Source organism: Monodelphis domestica, chromosome 5 (assembly GCF_027887165.1).
Source record: "Monodelphis domestica isolate mMonDom1 chromosome 5, mMonDom1.pri, whole genome shotgun sequence".
Taxonomy (NCBI): domain Eukaryota; kingdom Metazoa; phylum Chordata; class Mammalia; order Didelphimorphia; family Didelphidae; genus Monodelphis; species Monodelphis domestica.
The window spans coordinates 136399819-136417517 of record NC_077231.1 but is presented as its reverse complement, the minus strand read 5'-3'; the positions used below and the strand labels follow the sequence as shown (position 1 = coordinate 136417517).

General features: G+C 35.1%; 1 protein-coding gene across 8 annotated transcripts in view; it reads left to right on the top strand.

Moving 5' to 3' along the window:
- The window catches only part of DNAI7 (dynein axonemal intermediate chain 7), a 92915-nt gene that overhangs the window by 35767 nt on the left and 39449 nt on the right, over positions 1–17699 (top strand). For all 8 annotated transcript variants that reach the window (XM_007503514.3, XM_007503513.3, XM_007503512.3 and 5 more), the window contains one exon: positions 833–1148. In XM_007503514.3, coding sequence (XP_007503576.1) covers positions 833–1148 — 316 coding nt within the window. The remainder of the gene's footprint in view (positions 1–832; positions 1149–17699) is intronic.

Below are 17699 nucleotides of genomic sequence, written 5' to 3'. Positions count from 1 at the left end.
CAACAAGCATTTATATCCTGGAACCTATGTTCCAGGAACCATGCTAAGCTTTTTACAAATATTAATTCAATTGATCTTTACTACAAGCTTGAGGAGTGGGAGTTGTTATGGTTCCCTTGTCCTCTTTGAAAATGAAGGATGAATAACAATAATGATTGAGGAAACTAAGGTAGATATTAAATGACTTGCCCAGGATCACATGGCTAGCAAGGGTCTTCCTGACTCCAGGTCCAGCTTTAAACATTTCCTATTTGTGTGGCCTTGGGCACCAGTTAGGTGGTTAAGAGGCAGTTAATTGGTGTGTTGGATATAGTGCTGGGTCTGGAGTCAGGAACACCTTGAGTTCAAATCTGGCCTCACACACTTAACTAGATGTGTGACCTTAAGCAAGTCATTCAACCTCTGCTTTAATGTCCTCATCTGTAAAATGTATATATTTATATGTAAATATATGTGAAGTGCTTTGTAAACCTTGAAGTATTGTTTAAATGCAAATTGTTATCATCATCATCATCATTAGTTACATGCTACCCATAGGCCTAGAAACGAAATTTATTTATTTATTTATTTTAAAGCCTTTTTCCAGGGTTATATGATTATGCTGTCTCCCTCCCCTCTTTCCTCCTTGCTCCTAGAGCTGAAAAGCAATTCCACTGGGTTATACATGTATTATCACTCAATACCTATTTCCATATTATTCATTTTTGTAATAAAGTAATCTTTTAAAAACCAAAACCCTTTAGGGGTTTTATCATATCCATAGAAACAAGTGATAAGTCATGTTTTTCCCCTGTGCCAGAAACTAATTCTAATTAACATTTATTATTAACAGATATAAAACGATCAAATTTGGAGACACAGACATTGGATTTACTATTCCAAAGCTACTAGCATCAAGTGATACTGCTGTCCGAATCTTCCACACTAATTACGATCATATTTCTCCACTATCTGTGGTTCCAAGGCCAGTAAAAACTGAAATCATCGATGCAATTATTGAAGATTTTACAAACATAGAAACGACTCAGGAAGAAGCAGTTCCTCAGGAGGGCTCAGAGGAGGTGGCTGAAGAGCAAGAACTTGAGATAGTTCCCACAGTTCCTGAAGGAGAAGTAAAAATGGAGGAATCTACCCTTTTCATTAGACAGGTAGGAAGGTCTCAAAAATAGGGGAAAGCCTTCTCATGTCACTGGTGTCATTGATAAAATTATTACATTTTTATAGAATTCTCTTGATTTTTTTCTATGATAATCTTAAAGCAACGTGAATGAGATAATTTTTTCTGTCAATTTAAACTTCCTTTCCTTGGTCTCATTTTGCTCTTCTCCTTGCAATTAATCACAAAGGAGGCAGATTAATGTTGATGACCTCAAGTGCCCCTTTACATAGTGAGTTTTCTCTTAAACCTGTGATTAACCTTTTTTTTGTATGTCATATTTTAATTTTCAAGGCATTAAAGGAGAATGTCATTTTGGCAAAGTGAGAAATTGTTTTACAGTGTGAATAATCACGCCTTCATTTTTAAGTTTGTTGTTAGGGTTTTTGCATCATTGTTTTTTAAAAGCCAGAGCATGTCAGTGTTTATAATTATATTTCATACATATTATATTATATACTTATATGATATTATATATACTTATATAATAATACATATTATATTTATATTCCTCTTGATGAAAATTGCATATTCTCTGACTATATTAGTAGCCACATTTCTTTGTAATGATTAAAACTCTTGAGGCAATATTTCTTCATTTTAAAATAATTTATTAATTGGCCTCTCAAAACATCCTAAACTGGCCAGATGACTCCCTCCATAATCTGAACAGGCTCCCAAAAGAATGAACTCCTCTCCTGTAGCTATTTATATATGCCTCATGAGTTTATCACTTACTTTCTCTCCTGGACATCCTGAGACTTCTCTGACTAGTAAGTAGACACTGAGGAGGTGGACTTAGAGACCTCAATTCCTCCCTCCTTACTTCATCACAGGAAGAGAAAGGTCTTTGTCCACAAAAGGAGCATGCCAATCCGCCCTTCCCTCCTTCCACCCCCACAATCCCCCCCCCCCCCCCCAATCTCCCCACTGTGGCTAGGCAGTCCAACATGGCTTCAGAGCTTCCTTTAACTCTCTAAGTTGGTCATGGTTTACCCTGCCTCAATTCTTTTAAGATCTAAACAAAATAAAGGACGTTCTCAACCTATTTTCATAGACTGGGGGAGAAACTGTTTCATCCTGACCCTAGATTAGGGATCCCCAAACTTTTTACACAGGCGGCCAATTCACTGTCCCTCAGACTATTGGAGGGCCCGACTATAAAAACCTAACCCTAACCCTAACTGGGCAGCAGTATACACAGTGCAGAATCCCTTCCCCCAGATCGCTGCTCACCATGCTGACGTCTTCCAATGTGCAGCCACAGAATCCTTTGCACAGTGCCTCATTCTAAGGTGCCATGCAAAGGATTATGTCACTGGAAGTAATACTGAGCAAGGCTGCCCTTTGTGGCGCCACCACATACAGTGCTCCTCTCACTGACCACCAATGAAAGAGGTGTCCCTTCTGGAAGTGCGGTGGGGGCCAGATACATGGCCTCAGGGGTTCACATGTGGCCCGTAGGTGGGTAGTTTAGGGACCCCTGCCCTAGAATATAAGACTATTCTTAAGGGAGCTAAAGGGAAAATTATTTCACAATTTGATATTAATTTTCTACTTCGTCCATCCTCTTTCACTTCATCTCTGTTTTTTTCTTCTCTCCTTTGCTCATTCCCCAATACTTCTAAGTTTCAAATAGCTTATTGTCTTCAGTGATTTCCCTATGAATTTTGTGATACTTTTCCAGGTTATAGAACTTTTTTTAGATGCAGGCAATTATTGTTTGGGGGCATCTAGATGACACAATGAATAGAGTGCATGGCCTGGAATCAGAAAGATTTATCTTTCAGAGGTCAAATGTGGCCTGAGACACTTAGTAGTTGTGTGACCCTAGGCAAGTCACTTAATCTTGTTCACTTTGGTGTCCTTATCGATTGAATGAGCTAGAGAAGGAAATGGCAAACTATTCTAGTATCTTTGTCAAGAAAATCCCAAATGGGGTCATGCAGAATCAGACATAACTGAATAAGATTTTTGTTATAAAATAATAAAAAATACCAAACTTTCCTTCCTTGTCCTCCAAAGCATGAAATGTATTTTTTTACCATTTCTGTATGTTATCAACAAAATGACTACAGAATATATAAAATACTTGAGTCCTACCAAGTATATCAAAATGCCATCCAAGACACATATTGGAACTATATGATTATAATTATAAAACACTCTATAGAAATTTAAAAAACCCAATTAATTAAAGAAATATTAATGATTTATCTATGAGTAATTAATTACATTTAAATTATCACAAACATGTAATATTACATAATTTTATTTATTCTGTGTTATATTAATCAAGCTACCAAGAATTGCTTGATAATGCTACAAAAATAATAACAAATTCATCTAAAGGAACACAAGGTTAAGGACCACAAGTAGTATATGTCAAAATATATTGCAAAGAAGTTATCAAAATTACTTGGTCCCGGTTAAGGAATACAGAAGTAATTCTGTGTTATAGTTTAGATACACAGCATACAGAAGCATAAAATTCAGTGATCTAACATTTAATAATTCTAAAAAATGCATTTATTGGGTGAGGAGGGACTCCTTATTTGACATAAACTTCTGGGAAAACTTCAAAGCACATTGGCAGGAATCAGGTAAAGACAAATGTTTCTTTGCTAAATCTTTTGATGTTTTATTAGAATCTTTGGCTATCTGGGTCTTTTCTTGACTTCATTTAACATTCTTTTTTGTTCATCCTTTTGTTATTTATTTGTTTGCTTATTAATTTCTCAGTAAATAACAGCATAGTCCAGCGAAATAAATTTGCATACTGGTCATTTCTGAAATGTATATCTTTCTAAAAAGTATTTTAAGTTCAACCTTTTTGTCAAGTGATTAATGTGTATTTTTCCCTCTTCATTTCTTTTGGCCTAATAGTTTATTGTGGGATTGATCAGATTTCTAATGTATTTTAAAGTTGTTTTTTTCTTTAATGTTGTTATCATAATGCAAATTGTTCTGCTGTTTTTGCTCACTTTGTTGACCTTCAGTTTAGAGATCTTCTCAGTATCCTGAAACTTCCCATTTCTTCACTTATCTTCCTGCTCTGCTTCTAGCATGGAGGACTTAATAATAAGATTTCATCACATTTACATATTACAGTTTGTTTAGCCATTCTCCAAAACGAGAAAACCTCCTAAATTTTCAATTTTGGACATTGCCTTAAGTTTCCAATTACTGGCTAAGCCAAAAAGAACTACTATAAATATTTTTGTACACAGATCTTTTTTCCTCTTTCTTTGATATCTTTTTGGTATAGGCCTGCTGGTGGTATGATTGGGTCAAATGATATACATAGGTTAGTAACTTTTGGAGCAAAGTTCTAAAGTACTTTCTGGAATGGCTGGACCAATTCATAGCTCTGCTAACAATCACTTTTCTATAAATTCTTCAACATGTTTTCTTCTGTTCATTGTTGCCAGCCTAATAGTTGGGAGACTCAAAGTTTTAATTTCTCTAATTGTTAATGATTTGAAACATGTTTTCATATGATTTTTAGTCAGTTTGAAAACTGTCCATATCTTTTGATGCACTGCTGGGGAACACCTCTTTTTCTTATAAATTCAAATAAATTCATGATATATCTTGAAAACTCAGTATCCTGTTGTAAGGGGGAAAGGGGTTAATTTTTAAAAAGGGGTTGGACTTTATTATTTAAGAGTATGGTCGCCAGGAATTTAATTAATTCCAAAAAGATTTATTTACAATTTATTTACAAAATGTAGAAAGAGTGAAGCAAGAAATCAGAGAGAGGATGAGGTAAGATATCTAGCCTGAGTACAAAGTAATTTATCTCCAACCCCTGGCTCAAAAACTAGGCAGGGGAGTTTAGTCCTCACTGGGATAGGCCTCAGCCCTTGTAGCCAAGACCTGGGGAAATCTCTTCAGAAAAATCCAGCAGTTAAAGGTCAGCTTTCACTCACCACATGTCAGTCCAGTCAGCAGATCCTTCTGCTCCTCTTCCCCATCCTCAACAGGAAAGCATGAAGAATTGAATTCCAGCAGAAGTAAAGTTGAACTCTGCTCTAAGAATCTCAAACTCTGTGTAGTACTCTCTCTTTCAAAGGCATTTTCTCTTGTTTCACTTCCCCTAATTCCATGTCTTCCAATCACAACTGACGCTCTGCTCTAGGACTGCCCAGAAGGCAGTTGGTCAATTCTGATTCTCTACCCAGTATCGCACATGTAGGTCACAGACCTATACCTCCCACTTCATGATTAATTGGTATATTTGCACTTTTGGTGATTAGATCTAAAAGGGAAGATCTTCATATTTAACTTTTAAGTACTGTGTTTGCCCTTTTTGTGATTGAATCTAAAAATAAGCAGGTCTCCATACTTAACTTTTAAGTAGGATGTTTACACTTGTGGGTATTAAAAATCTAAAAATAGACATGAGTTACAATTTAAGTCTTCACAATCAGGGAAGAGCTAAGTACCTTCATTGTTATAATCAGGAGAGAACCAAATCCAATCTTCATACCATATACATTTAAATCAAACGTGTCCAAACTGAACTCATTATCTTTCTCCCCAAATTCTCTTGTCTTCCTAAATTCCCTATTACTGTTGGGGGAACCACCACCATCCCAGTCATCCAATCTCAGAAACTCCTAAGTGTTATCCTCAACTCCTCAGTCTCTCTCATCATATATCTAATCTTTTGCCAAGGCCACTTGACTCTAACTTTGAAATATCTCACCTAAAACCTTGCTCTCTTCTGACACTGCAACAGCTCTGGTGTAGACCCTCACCACATTAGGTCTGGACTATTGCATTACTTTTCTATTTGCTCACCCCATCTCAAGTGTTTCCTTTCTCCAGTCCATCCTCCACTCGGCTACAAAAGAAATCTTTCTAACAATCTGGCCATATCACCCTCCCCTGCTATTCAACAAACTGGTGGCTCCCTCTTACCTCCAGTATCAAATATAAAATCTCTGTTTAGCTTTTAAAGTCATTTTAACTTGTTCCCTCTCTTATCTTATCTTATTCTCATACCTTGCTCTTTTATACTCTGCTTTCCAGTGCAGACCACTGGGTCTAGCCTCTTTGATATTCACTGAACTAATGTTCATTCTTTCTCTGGACTGAGCATTTTTGCTGACTGTTCAGGGAAGACAAATAAACCCCAAGAAGTTCCAAAGGCTTACTGGTACTCATGTTCTTCAAATATGCAGAGCAAATTAGTAAAATATCTCTTTGTAAACACCTTGCACAAGTTTCATACTTTTTGATGAAATCTGCAAAAATTTTGGGCAGCTAAATTGCACACTGGACAGTGTCAGCCCAAGTCAGGAAAACTCATCTTCCTGAGTTCAAATCTGGTCTCAGACACCCACCAGTTTTATGACCCTGTGCAATTCACCTAACCCTGCTTACCTTAATTTATTCTCCTGAAGTATGATCTAGAGAAGGATATGTCAAACCATTTTATTTTCTTTGCTGCAAAAAACCCTAAATGGGGTCCAGAAGAGTCAGACACAATTGAAATGACTAAACAACAAAATCATCAATTTTAGAATAGTAAAACTGGTTTATCAACTCTAGTGTTCTTTTTTGACCTATATACTCAGAAACATTATGTAAGATATTCATGGCCATTGATAGCAATGCATTTTAGGTAGCACCTGCTACTTCCTAGTTCCATATGGAGTACTACTCCATTGCACAGCTCTAACTTCTGTCATTGCTTAAGCAGCAAGGAACTTTTTGCAGTTTGGAGTTTCAGACAAGCAGAATCATTACCTTTCTTTTTGGCTTGCATTATTTCTCTTAGTACTTCATCACCCATCTGTTCTTTCTGATATCTGCTGATGACTATAGCAAGGAAGATTGGTTCAATATCACAAGATTCACACACACATTGACATTGGCATGAAGTCTGCTAAAAGTCCCAAACTATCTATCTATATACTTCTACCCAGTTATAGGCCAGTACCTTTAGTGTAAAGATTACTCTCATATTTTATTCTTCTATCATCACAGTTCTGCTCATTCTGGACAATGGCAAATCAATCCACATTGTCTGAATCCACATTAGTTTGACACTGAAATTATAAATGGTCAATGCTGCTATCTATGTCTCACAAGAGAATCTAACTTGGAACTGGTCAAGATATGTTAATGGATGGTTATCAATATTCACTTGGGGTTTTGTTCCATGTCCATAATCTTTGAATTTCTCTATGATGTCCAAGAACTTAAACTTATAGGCAGGATAGAGAGATTCACTGTTAGACTTCTGTTGGTGAATGTAATTGGTCTTTGGTGACCATTGATTCTTTGGTATAGGACAGCTCCTTACAGGCTGGCATCTTGTACCAGATGGCAACATCTTTCATAGCTAGAATTTCTTTGAGATCTAAGAGAGGAGGGGAAAGAGGGGAGAATGAAGTGTTATTTCTTTAAGAAGTAACTGAGTTTCCCAGTGAATACCTCCCTTGAGTTTCTACATATTCTGCTTTGCCAGGAATATACCTATATTCATATTGGAATCAATATTCCTCAGCTGAGTTTGACAAAAAAGAATTTTTACATTTAATTTTTAAATAAAATTAAGAGACACATGATGACATGAGTATTTCCATATTCAAAGTAGATTGTACATAAAACTGCAAACCTTAATTTTGTACAGATTGCTTTTCTTTTAAGTATATTGAGGCTCCCCAAACCCGTGAGAAGCCTCAAGGTAGGAAGATAGAAAAAGGATAGAAGTTTTGGATACCCCGAGGGGTGTGGTGGAGCCAAGTTATAGATATGAGGTGGCAGAAATGAGTCAGAAACCCGGCCTTATTGATTATAATAGGGCCACAGCATAACCCTGATCTTTAGGATATTGCAGAGGCATGATCCATCCTGATATCCACAATTAATACCACACAGGTTGGAGACATGATAGAGAAAAGAGAGTGCCTGGCCAAAAATCCAGGTCCCAGGTGGGAGAGGTAGATAAGGAAAGGAATTAAAGATGGAGCTTGGCCAGAGGCCAACCTAACCACCTAACCTAGGGGAAGCTGGGGTCAAGGGTCAGAGGCTTTCCCAGCCATGCACAAGACTGAGCATGCTCTCTTCTAAGACAATCTTTACATTCTGTTTCCCTTGTCCCTAGATAGGTGTGGACTGCTACATATATAATAAACTAAGTGTATAATTATCAATGCTGTTTTGCTTATCTGTGTTTTTTTACTTCCTTCCTTTTATTCTCTTCTGTGCATTTACAAAAATATTTAAGTGACTATCTTTTCTTTCTTTTTTTCTTTTACTTGTCAGGCCTATTCTTATCCCCCTTTCATTTCTCACTGCACCTCCTAAAAATGAAAGAAGAAAATAGAAAAACAAAACCATTTTAACAAATATGTGTGGTCAAAAAAAAGAAATACCCCCATTGCTTATGTCTGAAAATGGGTTGTTGTTGTTTTATAATCTTGAATCTATCATGTCTGTGTCAAGAAGAGGGTGAGCTCTTGAAATTGACTAACATTCCTGGGAGTTGTCATTTGGGGATTTATTGCAAGAGGTGATCTGTGGATTCTTTAAAGTTCTATTTAATCCTCTTGTTCAAGAATATCAGGATAATTATCTTTGATAATTTCTTGATATCTAGGCTTTTTTTCAAAATCATGACTTTCAGGTAGTCCAATAATTCTTAAATTATCTCTACTCGATCTATTTTCCACGTCAGTTGATTTTTCAATGAGATGTTTCGTATTTTCTTCTATTTTTCATTCTTTTGATTTTGTTTTATTGTTTCTTAATGTCTCATAGAGTCATTAGCTTCTATTTGCCAATTCTAATTTTTAAAGAATGAATTTCTCCCATGACCTTTTGATCCTTATTTTCCAGTTTGTCTATTCTACTTTTCATGAAACTCTTTTCTTCATTGGATTTTTGTGCCTCTTTGTCCAGTTGATCAATTTTGCTTTTTAAGCTGTTATTTTCTTTTTGCATTACATTCATTTCTTTTTCCCATTTTTACTTCAACCAGTCTTATTTGATTTTTTAAGTTCTTCCAATGCCTGAGACCAATTCCCATTTTTCTTTGAAGTTTTGCATATGGTTGCTTGGATTTCATTGTTCCATATGAATTCTGTGCCTTGCTCTTTTGTCCCCATAGAGATTTTCTATGGTTAGGTGTTTCTTTTGCTATTTGCTCATTTTCTCAGCCTCTTTTTGTCTGTGTACTAGAGTTCTGAAAGCTGCTGATTCTTTCTCCTCTGCTGATGGCTTATAGGACTCAGCACTCTGAGCTATTTTGCCCAGGGTCAAAGGGCTTCATCACAGCACAGACTTACAAGGGCTAAGAGCTACAGACTTCTGGGTCTCACTGCAAGTTGTTGCCTGGACCTGGGACTTCAAGGGGTGGGTCTGGAGTGTGGGATGCTCTGTTATTGGTATAGTTAGGATCCCAGAATCCCAAAGCTGGCCTATGCCCAGGCTTGGAACCTGAAGCTATAGGTGGGGGTGGCTGGCCAACACTCTTCTTTTTGCGGTTTTACTTCCAGTTCCCCCTTATCCCATGAAACTTGACCTTCTTTGCTTACCTTTCAAGTTGTGTTCAGCAGAAGAGCCCCCTTGCTCTGTCTTGCTATTGGTTTTTGACTTTTGTTGTTTTGAAGCACTTTTAAAAGATTGACTTAGAAGGATTGTCAGAGCAGTTTCGGCTGCCATCTTAGCTCCATTCAGATTACAGCTGTTCTGTTTAGCTTTTGATAGGGTTTCCTTTACCTTCCTTCTTACCACCCTTTTCCCTTTTCTCTTTGTCCTTTCTTCTTTTCCTTTCTTATTGGGTAAGCTGAATTTTGATACCCAACTGTATGTGTGTATATGTAGTTCTTTCTTTAACTAGTTGAGATGAGAGTGATATTTATGTATTGCCCACTTCCCCTGATTTTATGTTTCTTATAGGTATTTTGTGCTTCCCAAATTCTAGTTACTGTCCTCCTGGTCTAGCTTCTATTTCTTACTCAAGTAGCACCTTAGTTACTTCTTTACCATGGATCTTGTATAAATGGAGATTTTGAACCTTTGACTTCATTCCCTAGAAGTCCTTAGTATTTCCCAAAATACCCTATAATCTCTCCTGTGTCTCCATGTTGGCAAGATCACATTATTGGTATTTAACTGGCTGTAAGTCCTCCCATGCCCTCTTGAGAATGATGCAGCTATGATGGTGGTGTGATAAGGTGGGGATTTTGAAATGGCTAACCAGTCATGGGCACGTGGTTCTTATTTTGTATCCTCTTTATTCCTTGATTTCTAATGATCATTTAATAAACTGTCTAAAATATAATATTTTTTATTATTAAGATATTATTTTAATTTTTACAGTTGGTGACCACAAAGGTGTGTGTGTGTGTGTGTGTGTGTGTGTGTGTGTGTTATCTCCCTCAGAATCTGATATGAGGAATTTTTTTTGTTGCTTTTTTAGTTGTTTAGAGAGTTGTTTAAGCAGAATATAATTTTCTTGCCTATCTCTTTTCATAATATTTTTTTACTGTCCTCTTTCCTGAAATCATGATTTCTGCCTTTGCTTTTGTGAGTTAATTTGTAGCATATAAATTTTATTGCAGAAAGATAAAAATCTTTTTTTACCTTGTTTGAATCTTTCTGTTTTAAATGTATTTCTTGTAAACAATATATTGTTGAATTGTTTCTAATTTACTCTCTATCCTCCTAAATCTTGAGTGATTTGGACTATACATCCTTGCTTCTTTTTGGCTTCTTATAGTATATTTTCTTTGACCTGGAAGCTCTAGATTTTGGCTATGGATTTCTTACACATTTTCATTTGGGGGATGATGGGTGAGTTCATCTCATTCATCCTCATGATTGTGAATTCTAATAATGTATTTCTTTATCTAGTCCTTTCGCACTTTTTTCTCCCTTTCTTTCATACAAAAAAGGTTTTAAAAGGGAAAGTGTGAGCTTAACAGCACTAGGAATCTAGGTGGCCTCATTCAAAATCCAGATTGCACATTATGTTGTGCCAATCCTGGGACTTACAATTGCAGGAGGAAAAAATTAGACAATATATAGATAGTATCCACCTAGGTTCCATTCTTATCTCCAAGATTTCCTAGTTGGTATCTGTAGGCAAATCATTTAACTTCTCTGGTTGTTTTCTCCTCTGTAAAACGAGGTGACTGATTGATTCCTTCTCTGTTACTTTGTCCTTTGGTTCAAATAGTTCTGGGCAGTTTCTCTTTATGGTCTCTCATTTCTTTAAACCCTTACCTTCCATCTTAGAATCAATACATAGTATTGTATACAATACAATATCAATACAATACTATGTATTGAATCTAAGACAGAAGAGTGCTAAGGGCTAGGCAAAGGGGGTTAAGTGACTTGCCTAGAGTAACACAGTTGGGAAGTGTCTGAAGCCAGATTTGAACCTAGGACCTCCCATCTCTACTCCTGGCTCTCAATCCACAGAGTCACCCAGCTGCCCCCTATGATCTCTTGAGATAAGGTAAATGGGCTTTTTTAGCTTTCAAGTAAGGTAATGATATAAACATCATTTCTTCTTCAATGGCTTTCCAAATTAGTTATTTTAGATAATATATATGTTACTTTTTTTTGGTCTTGATTTTATTTTAAAATTTCTGGTTGTCTTATAGATATTGCCTTTCTTTTTTTTAAACTTTTTTTTCAATTATGTATAGAAATAATTTTAAACATTTTTTTCCAACATTTTGAATTCAGTTTCTATCCCTTCCTCTCTCCATGCCAACCCTTCCCAAAGTGGTAAATAGTCTTATATAGGTTATACTAGTGCTTTTAATCAATACATATTTTCATATTCCCCATGCCATGACAGAAGACACATATCACACATACAATAACAATCTGATGAAGAAAAGTAAAGAAAAGATAATATGCTTTAATCTATTGTTGATTCCAGCAATTCATTCTTTGGTTGGGGATAGCATCTTTTATCATGAGTCCTTGGGGTTGTCTTGGAATCTTGTTTTGCTGATAATAGTTTAGTCCTTCACAGTTGATCATTGTACAGTATTTCTGTTATATTATATTATATATGTGTATATATATATGTATATATAACATATATACATATATATATACACTGTTCTCTTGGTTCTGCTCATCTCACTTTGCATCAGTTCATTTAATTCTTTCCAGATTTTTCTGAGCTCATCCTGTTCATTATTTTTGATAGTAAAATAGTATTCCATTACAGCCATATACTACAACTTTTTAGTCATTCCTCACTTGATGTTTACCCCTTCAGTTTCCAGTTCTTTGTCCCTAGCATTGCTAAACTTTTTTTGTATAGTAGGTCCTTTTCTACCTATCTCTGATCTCTTTGAGGTAGAGAACCAATAGTGGTATTGCCGGTTCAAGGATATGCATAGTTTTATGGTCCTTTGGGCATGGTTCCATATTGCTTTCGAGAATGGTTGAATCAGTTCACTGTGTATTGTGTCCCAATTTTCCCACATCCCCTCCATCTCTCATTTTCATTTTTGTTCATATTAGCCAGACTGATAGATATGAGGTGGTATCTCAGAGTTGTTTTAATTTGCATTTCTAATGCAATATTACATCTAACCAATAATTATTTGGAGCAATTACTCATGATTGGGATATAGTCTATGTCTTTCTTATAAGAAGTGTTCCACCTCAATATTTTCAAGAACCCAATTAGAAGATAGTATTTTCCCTTCCTTTTAGAACTCCATGCAAGAAACACACATGAGAAAAGTAGATACATATAGGCTCAAAGTAAGAGGATGGAGCCATATATAGTGGGCATCAACTGATGAAAAGAAGGCAGGAGTCGCAATCATGGTATCTGACAAAGCCAAAGTAAAAATAGATCTGATTAAAAGGGATAGGGATGGTAATTACATCCTGATAAAAGGCAGTATAGACAATGAAGAAATATCAATACTCAACATGTATTCACCAAATGGCATAGCATCCAAATTTCTAAAGGAGAAACTAGTGGAACTCAAGGTTGAAATAGATAGAAAAACTATACTAGTAGGAGACCTGAACCTTCCTCTGTCAGAACTAGATAAATCAAACCAAAAAATAAATAAGAAAGAGGTAAGAGAAGTGAATGAAATCTTGGAAAAATTAGAGTTAGTAGATATGTGGAGAAAAATAAATAGGGACAAAAAGGAATACACCTTCTTTTCAGGAACACATGATAATTCACAAAAATTGACCATGTATTAGGACATAAAAACATTACAAACAAGTGCAATAGAGCATAAATAATAAATGCAACCTTCTCAGATAACAATGCAATGAAAATAATAATTAGTAAGGGCACATGGAGAAGCAAATAAAAAATTAATTGGAAATTAAGCAATATGATTCTCCAAAATCAATTAGTTAAAGAACAAATCATAGAAACAATTAAAATTTCATTGGAGAAAATGACAATGATGAGACATGCTTTCAAAACCTATGGGATGCAGCCAAAGCAGTACTCGGGGGGAAATTTATATCCTTGAGTTCATATATTAACAAACTAGAGAGGGCAGAGGTCAATGAATTGGGCATGAAAATTAAAAAACTAGAAAGTGAACAAATTAAAAATCCTCAGATAAAGACTAAATTAGAGATCCTAAAAATCAAAGGAGAAATTAATAAAATTGAAAGTCAAAGAACTATTGATTTAATAAATAAGACTAGAAGCTGGTACTTTGAAAAAACAAATAAAATAGACAAAGTACTTGTCACTCTAATTAAAAAAAGGAAAGAAGAAAACTAAATTGACAGTACCCAAGATGAAAAGGGAGATCTCATCTCTAATTAAGAGGAAATTAAGGCAATCATTAAAAACTATTATGCCCAATTATATGGCAACAAATATGGCAATCTAGGTGATATGGTTGAATATTTACAAAAATATAAATTGCCTAGAATAACAGAGGAAGAAATAGATTACCTAAACAACCCCATATCAGAAAAAGAAAGTGAACAAGCCATCAAAGAACTCCCTAAGAAAAAATCCCCAGGTCCAGAAGATTCACAAATGAATTCTATCAAACAGTCAAAGAATAACTAATCCCAATATTATACAAACTATTTGACAGAATAAGCAAAGAAGGAGTTCTACCGAATTCCTTTTATGACACAAATATGATTCTGATTCCAAAGCCAGACAGGTCAAAAACAGAGAAAGAAAGTTATAGACCAATCTCCTTAATGAATATAGGTGAAAAAATCTTAAATAGGATACTAGCAAAAAGATTCCAGCAAGTCATCACAAGTCACTATGACCAGGTAGGATTCATACCAGGAATGCAAGGATGGTTCAATATTAGGAAAACCATCCACATAATTGACCATAATAACAAACAAACTGACAAAAATCATATAATTATCTCAATAGATGCAGAAAAAGTCTTTGACAAAATACAACACCCATTCCTATTGAAAATACTAGAAAGTATAGGAATAGAAAGGCCTTTCCCAAAAACAATAAACAGTATATATCTAAAACCATCAGCAAACATCATCTGTAATGGGGATAAACTAGAAGCCTTCCCAATAAGATCAGGAGTGAAAAAAGGATGCCCATTATCACCTCTATTATTTAACATTGTAATAGAAACACTAGCTGTAGCAATTAGAGGGAAAAAAAAGAAATTGAAGGTATTAAATAGGCAATGAGGAGACCAAGCCTATCCCTTGTAATATGTTATAATCTCCTTCCTAGTATTTTATTTAAATTTTTCACATTAATATTCTTAGGGATATTGGTCTATACTTTGCTTATTCTAGTTCTTCCTGGTTTAAGTATCAGTACCATATTTGTATTATAAATGGACTTTGGGAGAATTCCTTCTTCCTCTATTTTTCCAAATGGCTTATTTAGTTTTGGAGTTAATTGATCTTTGAATGTTGACAAAATTAACTTGTGAATCCATCTGGCCCTGGGGCTTTTTTTTTAGGGAATATTTTGATGATTTATTCAGTTTCTTTTTCTGTGATAGAGTTGTTTAAATATTCTATTTCCTCTTTTGTTAATCTTAGCAGTTTGTATTTTTGTAAATCTTTATCTATTTCATTTAGATTTATTGATATGAGTTGGACAAAATAACTCCTAATAATTTCTTTAATTTATTCTTTTTGGGTTGTGATTTCACCTTTTTTGTATCTGATACTGGTAATTTGGTTTTATTCTTTCTTTTTAAAAATCAAAATAACCATTATTTTATTTTATTTTTCATAAAACCAGCTTCTTGTCTTATTTATTAGATCACTGGTCTTTTTACTTCCAATTTTATTTATCTCTCTGTTGATTTTCAGGACAATTGGGGATTTTTTATTTGTACTTTTTCTGATTTTTTTATTTGCATACTGTAAAAATGGAGATTTTAACTCCAGAGTTCAATCCCCAGAAGTCCTTGGGAGTTCCCAGAATTCCCTATAATCTCACCGGAGATACCCACCTGGGCTGAGAACAAAATGGGTATTTAAACTGACTGTACTGCTTACTTGGTCTTTCTCTCTCTGCTTCTGCTTCTAGGCTCACGTGTCTCTCTACAGGGCAGGCAAAATGTAGTGAGTAGGTTAAACGTGCTTTTCTTATTTTGTATTTCTTTATTTCTTAATTCTAATAATCTTTAATAAACCTCTAAAAATATAATACTTTTAGTAGAGAAACTAATTTAATTTTAACAATACCCAATTCATTGATCTACTCTTTCTCTATTTTATTTATTTAAGCATTTAAAGAAATAAATTTCCTCCTAAGTACAACTTTGGCTGCATCCCTTAAATTTTGATATGTTATCTCTTCATTCTTATTTTCTTTAATGAAATTATTAATTATTTCTATGAATTGTTCTTTAATGAGTATCTATTCTTGAGGATAAAATTGAGTTTCTAATTATTTTTCAGTCTTTTTGCTGCCCTTTGTTGAATGTAATTTTTATCTCATTATGGTCAGAAAGGGATACATTTAATATTGCTTCTTTTCTATATTTTTTAAGGTTTTATGCCCTCTTTTATGATCAGTTTTATTGAGAATGCCATGTACCACTGAGAAAAACTTATATTCCTTTCTGTTCCCATTCATTTTTCTCCAGAAGTCTATATTATATAATTTTTCTAAAGTTCTATCTACTTCCTTACCTTTTTATTTATTCTTTGATTCAACTTATCTTCTTCTGAGAGGGGAAGTTTGAAGTGTCCCACATTGTACTAATATTAGTTACCTATCAGCAGCCCCCCCCACCCCCCATGGATTTACCCTGTTGCCTGGAGACCGGACTCAGAGACCCAGAGAGAGCACTGGGGGACTGGCTCTGGAGGCGTTAAGAACAAGTCCTAGAGCAGATAACTCCTGGAGCGGATAATGGAGCTGAGTAACCCCAGCAAAGTGAAGCCTCAACTCGAGCTAGAGGGACATGACAGGAAGAAGGCAGTATCTGCGGACCCCCTCCCCAGGCAGGACTTACCTTCCGCCCCAGCACTCAGGCTGCCTCCTGATGGATTAATATTTCTCAACATATAATTAAATATTGTTTTTGTGATTAATCACTATGTTTAAATTATGTTTGATTTGTAGCAATGAGAATACATATTGCACATCAGGTATTTACATTCTGAATCATAACTGTAGCAAAATTACAATTTTGAAGTAGCCATCAAAATAATTTTTTGGTTTGGGGTCACCGCAACATGAGGAACTGTATTGCAGGGTCACGGCATTAGAAAGGTTGAGAACCACTGTCCTAAGAGAAAGGAGATGGAGGATTTTCCTCTGTGTGTTTGTGGAGGATTTCTGGTGACAGCTGGTTTGAAAACATCTTGTGAGCTGATAAAGATTTGAAGGAGAAAAACAGACAAGAGTAGGAAAAAACTCAGGTGTTTCCCTGGTCTGACCAGTGGGGGCAGAAGAGAATGACAATTACCCTGAATCATGGAATGAAACTTTATCCTGTCAGTGAATTGAGCTTGGAGACTGGAGAGAGAGACTGAGAAGCTAAATTGATTTTAAGATAAATATAAAAATACTTATAATTAGATTATATAGTTTAGAAATTTATATTTAAGATAGATTTAAGGAGATTAGCATAGGCTTGGGTTTCTTAAACCAAAGACATTTCATGCGAAGTTTTAGTGGGTTTTTTTGGGGAATTAGTTAGGTTTTAGTATAGGAATATTTATAAAACACCTTTCTTTTTCCTTGTTCTTTCCTTGAACCTTATAATTACAACTAAATAGGATTTTACCAAGCTCAACCATCTTTTCAACTGTCAGCTACAGGATCCCTACCCAAGAGCCTGTCTATAACCAACTAAATAGTGGCAAATTACAATATAATTCAATATCTAGGGTTAATATAGCCCCCAAATTACTCTATGGTGCCTTTTAAAAAATCATCATGTATATCCTTCCTTACCTCTTTTGATTAGGTACATTTTAATTTTGCTTTGTATGCGATCATGATTGTTACCCTGTTTTTTTATTTTTTTATTTTAATTGGAACATAATAGATTCTACTTTGGTCCCTTATTTTTATTCTGTGTGTTTCACTGCTTTA